The following is an 11,574-nucleotide window of genomic DNA, read 5'->3' on the forward strand; positions in this document are numbered from 1 at the left end:
CAGCTTCGAGTTCTTTCAGAATGTCAACACCGTTTAGAGTCCCTACAGTATTTCCCCCTACCCAAAATTCAGTCCAATATACTTTTTCAGAGTTAGAAATGGTTAGAGGGACAGGAACAGATTTATGATGTACATTTGTGCCATTTAGACCTTCTATGTACAAAGTTTCAGAAGTGATCTCAAGATCGAGATCTGTAATTGATACAGTCGCGCCTGTGTCAATCAAAATAAGGCATTGCTGGCCTCCTAACAATGCATGTATGAATGGGCGGGTGTCTGCATAATTACATGAACCGGAGGCCGCTGACCCCTATTCGTCCCCTATCAGCTGCCTCAGCTTTTTGAGCTCAGCTGTAGTCAGAGAGTTAAGCTTCGGAGCATTACTGTTGACAGAAACATTATCTTTAGGATCTTCCTTTTTCTCATCAGTCATCAGAACAAATGGTTTGTTTACATCTGGCAGGCCCAAAGTGGGAGCCAGAGCCATTTGCTCTTTCATGTTAGCAAATGCCTCTTCGGCTTCGCTTGCCCAAACAAGCTTGTCACATGACCTCAGCCCTTTCCCTGTCATCAGGGCTTGCAAAGGTTGTTCAAGAATGTCATAATTAGGAATAAATGTACAACAATAAGCACACATTCCTAAAAATTACAATAAATGTTTTTTTTGTAATTGGTTTTGGCACATCTTTTATGGCCTGTACCCGTTTGTCACAGATGGATTTACTGTTTGGTCTGATAACATTTCCCAAAAACTTTATTTCCTGTTTCACAAACTGCAATTTCGAAAGACTGACTTTGTGTCCCTCCTGTTCTAAGTGCTTCAAAAGAGACACAGAGTCAGTCACACACATAGCTTCATCACATGCACAGATCAACAAATCATCCACATATTGCAACAAAGCCGTTCCAGCTGTCAGTGTTAGGGGTTCAAGGCTTCTTCGAAGCGCTTCATTATAGATCGTTGGGGATTCAGTGTACCCCTGGCACAACCGTGTGAACGTATAACCCTCATTGTCAAAATCAAACGCAAACCAGGACTGGCTCTCCTGGTCCACAGGCACGCTAAAAATGCATTAGCCAAATCTACCACAGTAAAATACATTGCATTTTGCGGAATTTGTGACAAAATTGTGTAAGGGTTTGGTACACGTGCCGCCCTAGCAATGACAGCGGAATTTACGGCCTGAAGATCTTGCACAAATCGCCACTCAGTTGGTGAATTCTTATCTCTTATTTTCTTCACAGGGAAGATTGGAGTGCGAACTGGAGAATCATGACATGTTATAATTATGCCCTCCTTCAACAAGGAGTCAAAAACTGGCATAATACCCTGCAATGCCTCCTTTTTTAGGGGCATTGCACTTGACACTGATCTGTAATCAGATTTTGGGGTGATTACAACCGGTTCACATCCTATGATTAAACCCACATCATATTTGTGTTTAACCCATAACCTAGGAGGTGCTTCTGTCAGAGCCCCCTTCCATGTTTCTCCACCGCGACTCTCCACAATAGCAGTTACAGTTCTCTGTACCTCGATCTCAAAATCACATTTTGACATAAATGCTCCTATACTTTTTGCTGTGTTTCACACCTACACTTATTTAGCCCAATCTGTTGCTTTAATGCATTCTCTCACAAAGGGGCCCAAATCTGCTCACAGCAGACCACATTCATTTTCATTGTGTTTTTTTTTCAATGAAAGTGAATGGTGACTGAGACTGAACGCTCTTTGGCCTTGATCACTGATAAAGTGTCTCAGTGTTCCCTGCTATCAAAATAGAACTGCATTTGTTTTTCTGTCAGGCAAGCTGAGAGCACACACACACACTTTTTCCCAGAAAATCTTATCACATTTCACAGTCTCATTTTTCACAGTATTTTCTGCTTTTTCACAAACAGCCTTGAAACCCTTACTCAAACTACACAGATCACAGCCGACTTCCTGCCCAATAATTTTTGCCACTCTATCACGCTGGGCAATCAAACTAGACCATCCGTCCATCATATTTGGAATTGCCTTTTCATGGTTTAAGGGTACACCACCCAGTTTACAAATCCACGAATAGGCAAACACGGATAGATATTTGGCCCTATCAGCGTCTTTTTTGTTCTGCAGCCAGTCAATCTGCTGCATGACTTTCCAATCACAATCAAACCCCTGACTGACCATTTTCTTAATGAGCTGTGCAAATTTCTTTGATTTGAGCTCGTCAGAGCAGAGCTGTTTACAGCGTGTGCCCTCCTCGTTTTGGTCAGAACTACTCAGAAAATTCCCTTCATCAGACATTTTTCTTGGTCACAGTTGAAAATCACTACCGAAAAGATTTTAGCAGCAAATATTTTACGTGGATAAATTAACTATAGCAGCAACAATACTGGATTTCTACCAATTTCACCACAAAGTATTCTTCACAAACATCCTGGTCACATATACTGATCCATACCAATTCGGGTCACAATTTATTTATTTACTTGGGACCGCTCCTGATGCATCCCTGGCAAAACAATCCCTATTGTATTTTATTTTATTTTATAACTAATATCTGAATCCCTAACTGCCTGATTCACTAAGCTCGGGTACCCCTATCTGAGGTGGAAGAGATTGAGCAGGTTTACGGTGCCACTGGACCTCCCGTCCAGGGACGCACTCTGCCGGGGTGGTGCTACACCAATGCCCACCTGGGCACCCCACAAAGCACGTTTCACTTGCGCTGTTTGCTGTTTTAACCCTTAACAGCTCTCTCAGCGACTTCTTATACTCTCAATAGTATAATTAAATTACTCTTCACACACCTCGTCGGAGTGAAGCTCTCCCGCTCCCCTTCAAAATCTCTTCCAGTCAGACAGCCCTAACAATTAATAAAAGCTTCCTACCTTGTTTGCTGATTTGCCAGAGATGTCACCATGGAGTGATTGCCCGCCGAATCCTCCACCAAACTGTTAGGGGTATAACAGTTATGACCCGGACCAGATATGGAGAAAGGAAACCAGGAGTCGAGAAATTCAATTAAAGAATCAAAATTTACTGAAGAATAGTTTGCAGTGAAATTGGTAGAGCCAGCGGCAAAGTCTCACGAGGAAATCGAAAGCTAACTCGTACCTTACACAAAATCTTACATCAATTATACCATTTGCAAGGACGTACATTCCATTATTTTACTCCTGATTGGCTAAAAGAACATAAAGTCACAACATATAGATAGTTAAATGGCCTATCAACATTAATCAGCGCACTTGTCGTCCGCGCCCATGATTTACGTCTGAAGTGACCTCGCAGATGGTCGTGGGGCATCTTCGAGTCGGCCTGGTGTGCACCCCTGGTTCAAAACCTAGGTAGAAGGTCAAACGCACACACAAAACACTGACGAACGACAGTCCTTCTCTGGGCACAAGACAGCTAGAGCACACATTATCAGGCCATTTGAACCAAAACAGAGAGATAAAATATTCACTCCTCGGGCAGAGGAGAGGGTTGAAATAACATACATTTCTTCTCTAAAGAAATAATAAAAGAAAATCACACTTCTACTATTCAGGTATTATTACATAGGACTTTAAACCATATAATTAGTCATGGAAAGGTAACAATCAAACACAGAATACATCTGGAACACATGTTTAACGCATTCCCCGACCCCCTCCCTGAGAGGCTGGAGAGCGTCACAAATAAGCTTATCCCCAAAAGACCTTCAGCCGACGTGCAGGACAGAGAGACTCTGGAATGTTCCTAAAAGAGACTAATTAACATTCAACACACATATGATTCAAAGTATATTTCAATTATGCATAAGAAAATAGAATTGATTATGTGATCATGCATATAGTTAATTCATCACTTTATTGAAGAAGTTAAGCAACAGAATACAGATAGATATTGATATAAAAGGATATATATATATATGTATTGATATATCTGAAGAGCCAAGGGATTTTGACCCTCACCCTTCAACGCCATCACCACCACCCTCCATCTGGCTCTCACCCACCTAGCTAAAAAGCTGTCTATGCTGTTCATAGACTTCAGCTCAGCGTTCAACACAATAATTCCTCAGCACCTGATTGGAAAGCTGAACCTACTGGGCCTGGACACCTCCCTCTCCAACTGGATCCTGGACTTTCTGACTGAGAGACCTCAGTCTGTCTGGATCGGGAACAGCATCTCTACCACCACCACACTGAGCACTGGGGCCCCCAAGGATTGTGTGCTCAGTCCATTACTGTTCACACTGCTGACTCACGACTGTGCAGCAATGCACAGCTCATACCACATCATCAAGTTGCCGATGACACGACCATGGTGGGTCTCATCAGCAAGAACGACGAGTCAGCATACAGAGAGGAGTTGCAGCGGCTAATGGACTGGTGTAGAGCCAACAACCTGTCTCTGAATGTGGACAAAACAAAAGAGATGGTTGTTAACTTTAGGAGAGCACAGAGTGACCACTCTCCGCAGAACATCGACGGATCCTCTGTGGAGATCGTCAAGAGCACCAAATTCCTTGGTGTTCACCTGGCAGAGAACCTCACCTGGTCCCTCAACACCAGCTCTATCACCAAGAAAGCCCAGCAGCATCTCTACTTTCTTCGAAGGCTGAGAAAAGCACATCTCCCACCCCCCATCCTCACTACATTCTATAGAGGGACTATTGAGAGCATCCTGAGCAGCTGCATCACTGCCTGGTTTGGGACTTGCACAGTTAGCACCGCAAAGCCCTGCTGATAGTGAGGACAGCTGAGAAGATCATCAGGGTCTCTCTTCCCACCATCAAAGACATTTACACAAAACGCTGCATCTGCAAATCAACCAGCATTGAGGATGACCCCACACACCCCTCACACAAACTCTTCTCCCTCCTGCCATCTGGCAAGAGGTACCGAAGCATTCGGGCCTTCACGGACAGACTGTGTAACAGCTTCTTCCCACAAGCCAACAGACTACTCAATTCTCAGAGACTTGACTGACACACACACACACACACATCTGTACACCATCCATCTTTTGCACATGTCCAGAGTTGCACTTTAATTCATTGTCACTATATCTGGCTGCTACCTCAATAACTGATATGTCCATAGAACACTATTTCATAGTATGTTATGTTTACATTTGGCATTTTTAGAAAGTGTCATCTTTTTGCACTATTCATTACAAATGTGTACTGCTCGGCGCTGCACTGTCTCTTACTGTGTCTATTGTCCTGTTCCTTTTAGTAATTTATTTTACTGTCCCGTACTTTTTTTGTACTTTATGTAGAAATATACATTAGAAATATTATGTTGAAATATTGTTTAGTCTGTGTAGTCTCATGTGGTTCTCATTTCGCTGTGTTATGTACCAACTGTATATGGTTGAACAACAATATAAACCACTTGACTTAACTTGACACTTGAATTTGTTTGGTTGAAGCTGTTTATTAAAATTCCTTTAATAAATATATACAGCACAACATCAAACCTAGGAGTGAACATCTGCTTATTTAGGGCGCGTTAATTTTTCTTCTTGAAAACTTGATGGCAGATTTTGTCCTGACAATGAATCTCCTAATAAAAGACAGATAAAAGACAGCGATTAGTGTGATAATTGTACGCACACATATACACTAAAACATGTATTACTGTAATACATACTTACAATGAACCATAATTTGAAAAAGCAACAGTACTCAAACTAATGTGTAGAGAACAAATGCCAACTTACATCCTTACACACACACACACACACACACAAAAATAATAAATACAAACATGGTTCAACCAAGCTTTTGGGAGCATATTTAGATGGTAATACCATATATACTACAGTAATACTTTACCTTTTGGAATTGGTAATATCATGGTATACCATGGTTATTCTCTAAAATACCTTGTAGTACCACAGAAATAGTATTTTTATTAATTGTTTTTCTCTCTCTCTCTCTCTCTCTCTCTCTCTCTCTCTCTCTCTCTCTCTCTCTATGTATATATATATATGATTACCAGGCAGGGGCGTAGCAGTCATTTTAAAAGTGTGTGGGAGGAGGACAGCTGTGAGAAGGTGGCTCGCATAGGCCCAACACTTACAGAGCAGTATTAATATATTGCAGTATATAATAATATATAAGTATGATATTAATATCTACGTATTATTTACTTTTTATATTTGTAGTATTTTAAAGATTCAAGTATTGCTAAATAATTGCAAAAATTATTGTGCATGTGCACAATAAAAAAATTTACTCTGTGATGCAGTGGCTTAACAAGAGGAATATGTTTCCACATGTTTCTCATGGAGTTCTGGAGAGAAATAAACTTGGGCATCAAAGATAAACATCTGATGGTGAATTTTGCTCTGAGGTAAAAGATGTTTTGAGATGCACAATAGCGATAGACGCTAACAGACAATTTTATTTGAATCGTGCATGTCACTTTATTTTGCAAGGGTCAGATTATTGTTCTCACATAAAGCATGTTATGTTCTCATATAAAGCAGGCAATTAAGCAATTGCTAATAATGTTATGGCCAACTGTTGAATATTTCCATTTTATTTACTCTATTTTTCTCGCATTTGGTGTGTTGAGTGTTTATTTTGGACCCTGTTAACATGGATATCGAACAAATATTTATCTATGTTGACACATGGCTGACTTTTCTTCTGTAAGAAAGGTATAAATTGTCTGCTATATCTCACTCTTTTTCAGCTCCTTTCTCTTTTAAATGCCCGATTTTGGTTTCATTTATAAATACATGATGTTTTATTTCTACCAACAGCATGTTATTATAATTGTTTCATGATAATATCATGGAATATCTATATAGAATTCTATGGGCCCTCTCCAGTGAGGGCCCCTGTTATTCAATACAACCATTACGGTCCAACGGCTCTGCATCAAGGCACTTCACAAGGACTTTAAAGGCAAGGTGTTGGTGGATTGCAGTTGTTTACCAAGTGTAGCAGATTTCCTTCAATCCATTGCTTCCAGCCTCTGTTCTCTTTCTCGCCCTTCTGCACACACACCATTTTATCACCATCCCATGTCACCAGGGTCTGAAAACAAAAATTGCAACAGAACAATTTTTTTTATAAATGTTTTGTTAATGTGAGAGGTCAGTCCAGTAACCATAATACTTCAGAACACTAAGAAAAAAAGTACAATTTTTACATTTTACCATGGCAAAGTCATATTTTGGGACACATATGATTGTATTCTTTGAAGTGCCTTGGAGTACCATGTAGTAATATTGTAATCATTTAGTACCAAAGTACTACGGTGTACTCATAAGATTTAACTGCCTGTGACAGGGCAGAGGGCAGGGCCGGGTCATGATGCTACACACCTGGACCCTAATCAGGCTACTCAAGCCTCAGAGAGGGATAAAGTCCGACTGGAGACTGCAGTGGGACAGAGAGAGAGATTTACGGGCAGCTGCCTGACACCTTTGTATGTTTGTCCTTTTGTCCTTATTCAAATATTATTTATATTGTCAAGCCGGTTCTCACCTCCTCCTTTCCATTAATACCTTTACACTGGTGCCGAAATCCAGGAAGGAGGAGGGATGTGCCATAGTAGAGTCCTCGCCACTACCATCCACCCCAACGGAGGAGCCGCGGCCATCGGCCGGAGTACGGTGGAGCACGTCCGCCTGAGAGAGGACGAATGGCTGCCTACCGCGAAGGGAGAAGGGGCTCCTAACTGACCGCCTGGAGTGGTCATGGCCGCTGCCAGGGGCGGAGGAGACCCCTACCAGCTGCTGAAATGCGGCGGGGTATGAGACTGCCGACCGCGAGCGGGTAGGGGCTCCTGGCCGACCACCTGGAGTGAGAAACGGCTGCCAGTGGTGAGGGAGGCCTCTTCTGTTTCCCGAGAACGCGGCAGGGTGTTTCCGTCTGCCATGGGCTAGAAGACTGCCTCTGATCCGTGCGTTATCCGGGCTCCCTGGCCTGAGAGAACGAGGGAGGAATTTGACAGGGCGGAGGGCGGGGCCGGGTCGGGTCGTGATGCTACACACCCGGCCCCTAATCAGGCTAATCAAGCCTCAGAGAGGGATAAAGACCAACTGGAAACTGCAGTGGGACAGAGAGGGAGATTTACGGGCAGCTGTCATTTTGTTTAAGTTCCTTATTCAAATATTATTTATTTTGTCAAGCCGGTTCTCGCCTCCTCCTTTCCATTAATACCTTTGGCCCTATAAGCCAAAAACGAGGTAACAAAGCCAACACTGCAAGTTTTTTTTTATTATTATTGTTTATCCAAATATGGATTATAAAATAGTCTTAATCCAATCTGAATCATAACAACATTTTGAGAAAATGTGTAGTTACTGCGTTTTTCCTTTGCATGTAAGCCAAGAACACAGAAAATGAACTGTTAATGTAGAACAACTCAGTATTTTTAAAGAAATCAGGTGAGAGGTCTGTCTGCTACAAAAAAAAGAAAATTTCTCAGAAAGCAAATATTATCAGAATAAATGCACTGAATTATGTCTTGGTTAACATTAAATCTGGCAGGATATACCCCATATTCAAAAACACTTCAAAGAGTAATTCTACCATGTATTGCAGTTAGTGTGTATAGGCAATTGTAATTTGCACTATTCATTAACTTCAGACTGTATTCAATAGGTAGATCATACATTGTCGTCATCGTCATTATTGTTATTATTCTGGAGAGTGTCTTTCCTCTGCTTGCTCATGATCCAAAGTCAAACATCACCAGCTAACAGTTTATGGCTGATTTCTATGTTTATGGTTATGTTTCAGCAGGGTTTTAAAAAGGGTTTTGATACTAAAAAGAAACCAAAATCTAATTTTAAAGAAGAGATCAATGCTGATTTTAGTGTGTGTTTTCAATTACTTTTTCCTAATTACTGTAAGTGTTGAGCATGTTACATTTGTCAGAATGTCTCCCTCATCCAGACATTGAACTTTCTTCCCTAAGAACTTAAAACACATTTTGGTATTTATGTGTACAATTTGGATTTGTTAGTAATGATCAGGGATGCAAAATCATGAGAGGTGAAAAAAGAGAGAAAGTCATAGCTGGTTTTCCATGGGTATTTTTAGTTGGTTTTTGTGTTGTTGTTGTATTGAAAACTTTATTTTTTCCTTAAATGATGAAGGTTTAAGTACATTCATCTGGGGGAGGGGTCATTTTTTTTTCAGCTTCAATATGGAACGGAACAACATACAGGACGTCCTGGCTAATATAGTACAGTTCGCATTTGCAACCATGGAAAGCAGGGGATTTCTATGCCGTACCAGCAATGATGTACAAATCTTGTCAGTATTGGCAGCTATTCCTGCTCCCACCAAATTATGAGGGCCACGGTTTCTTTGAGCACTAAGGCTAAATGATTTTAACACATTTTTATGTTAAAACATTTTAGCTAACATAGCTAATGTGATTTCTGTGTGGCTCTTATTACCTTCAAATTCTCAGGTCCTTGGATAATGAGAGCATCTTCACAGCTGGAAGGCATAAATTCCACGGAACTTTAATATTGTTTCTCTATTAAAGAGCGAATAATGTTGAAATTTCCAAGAAAATAATGCATGTTCTTCTGTGGGCATCGTGATGAAGCAGCTGTTTGCCTCAAGAGCAGAGTGCTTATGTGAGACAGGTATTTGCACATGCAACAGTAGGAGGCGCTCCTGACTCAAGTGAGTCATGAGAGAGAACCCGAAGAGGATGCGCATCTAAACTATCTCTCACTCTAAACAAACAGTTGTCTGTATCACTTTATGTCAGAAAAGTTCACTATTTCTTTTGTCAGAAATTAAAACTTGTAATCCTGACAGTAATCAAAATTTTTTCAAATGTAACTGTAATCTTATTACGATTGTTTTTATGGAACTGTAACAGATTATAGTTACCTAATATTTTAGTGCCATTACAAGTAATCAATTACACCCCAAGCCTGAGTATACCATAATAAAGGTGGGTATATTGACCCTAGTGACCATAGTTGGGTATTTCAACTACCTTAACCACTCTGTTGTCCAGACCTTTGGTGTGCTCCTCAAACTCCTGCCCAATGGTGAAGTTGACCTCATAGTTTCTGAAGGTACTGAGCGTTTTGGTCTCAAATTTGTCTCCATTCTGCACAATGACCTTAGACTGTTTGAGGTGCACTGCAATCTTACGAGTGGCAAAGTCAATATCTGTAAGGAAAAGATATAAAGAGGTTGAAAATTAAAATGTAATAATTTAAAACATAGTGGAAACATTCCAATTCATTTTAATACAATTTACATATACACTTGTTACAATAGAGATATAGGAAGTATTGGAATCAGTGAAGAACCTGGAGAAACAGGGCGATATTTGACCTATTAAGCAATAGACTCACACAGGGACAAAGGTGACCAAGTTTGCTCATCTCTCACCTTTATCAAAGTAACTGATAAGATACTGTGACTCAGTATGAACATTGACCCTAAAGCAAGCAATGCCTTTATGCATTTTTATACATTTTCCACACAAGTAAATATTCTCACGTGTGTGAGTGCGGGTTTGGGTGGTTTACGAGGACTTTTTTTAGGTTACAAATGGGTAATTACAAGGGTATTATGCTATAAATGTGGTTTATGAGGACATTTCTAGTGTCCCCTTAATTCATATAGCTAAAACACATACTAAACAATGTTTTTTGAAAATGAAAATTGCAGAAAGTTTTTTGTGAGTGTTAGGATTAGGGGATCAAATCTATATTTTATACAGTATAAAATCATTATGTCTATGTAGAGTCCTCATAAGGATAGCCGCACTAATGTGTGTTTGTGTGTGTGTGTGTGTTTAACAATAAAAAAACTCGTAGTCAAATTTCTTTTGCAAATGCCCCAAAATTAATATCTCTCATGTAAGAGTATTATGCAACCCCCAGCACACGGTGTAATGCTCCATAATCTAGCTATGCCCTCTTCTTTAATCTGAGGTTTTGCAACAACTGCACTTTTATTTAAGTAGGACTGTGGACAGTGACCGTGGACCACTAAGTCCAACACAACCTATATAAAGACTGAAGGGCTATGTCTGTAGCTCTGGTGTGTACGTGGTCTTACTCAATACTCAAAACATAAATTCATGAATAATTTAGAAATGCAGAGTCTGCAGTAAAATAGATCGCTTACCCAAGGCCTTCATGACATCCTCAAAGTTGTCATTGCTGACCATCTCCCATGTCCCATTGTGATCAGCCGGCATGTTGAAGCTGGGATGTTGTGTCTAAGTGTATGAGAGGTGTAGGATGTGCACAAGGTATGAGGTGACCCTCAGCCTTTTATAGCTCTGTGTGTGTGTGTGTGTGTGTGTGTGTGTGTGTGTGTGTGTGTGTGTGTGTGTGTGTGTGTGTGTGTGTGTGTGTGTGTGTGTGAGAGAGAGACCAAATGAACTGTAGGGACATAGTTCTTTTGATAAGACCCATTATCTTCATTAAAAGAGGGGTGGGGTTTAAAAAGGGGATGCACTTATGTAAGCTATTAATATGATCAGTGAGAGACAGACAGACCATACCAATATACATATGCACATGGGAAGCTGACATGAAATTTCAAGCAGTGATAGTGACATGCTATATTTTTAAATAATAAATTA

General features: G+C 40.5%; 1 protein-coding gene across 1 annotated transcript; it reads right to left on the reverse strand.

The window, feature by feature from the left end:
* Window positions 1-5,398: 5,398 nt before the first annotated feature.
* LOC127629879 (retinol-binding protein 2-like) lies at window positions 5,399-11,278 on the reverse strand. Its single transcript, XM_052107167.1, has 4 exons — window positions 11,112-11,278; window positions 9,964-10,142; window positions 6,927-7,028; window positions 5,399-5,544 (listed from the first exon to the last, which is right to left on the reverse strand). Exons 1-4 carry the CDS (start codon window positions 11,182-11,184, stop codon window positions 5,491-5,493), a joined length of 408 nt encoding a protein of 135 aa, XP_051963127.1. The 5' UTR covers window positions 11,185-11,278; the 3' UTR covers window positions 5,399-5,490.
* Window positions 11,279-11,574: the final 296 nt, after the last annotated feature.

This window comes from Xyrauchen texanus, chromosome 36 (assembly GCF_025860055.1).
Source record: "Xyrauchen texanus isolate HMW12.3.18 chromosome 36, RBS_HiC_50CHRs, whole genome shotgun sequence".
Taxonomy (NCBI): Eukaryota; Metazoa; Chordata; class Actinopteri; order Cypriniformes; family Catostomidae; genus Xyrauchen; species Xyrauchen texanus.

What these genes read in the sequence shown, in the direction of transcription:
- LOC127629879 (XM_052107167.1), bottom strand. Translation starts at nt 11,184, where the DNA reads ATGCCGGCTGATCACAATGGGACATGGGAGATGGTCAGCAATGACAAC. An exon ending in GGATGTCATGAAGGCCTTGG is followed by an intron (nt 10,143 to 11,111) that starts GTAAGCGATCTA and finishes TTTTCCTTACAG; the next exon opens with ATATTGACTTTGCCACTCGT. An exon ending in TGGACAACAGAGTGGTTAAG is followed by an intron (nt 7,029 to 9,963) that starts GTAGTTGAAATA and finishes TTTTGTTTTCAG; the next exon opens with ACCCTGGTGACATGGGATGG.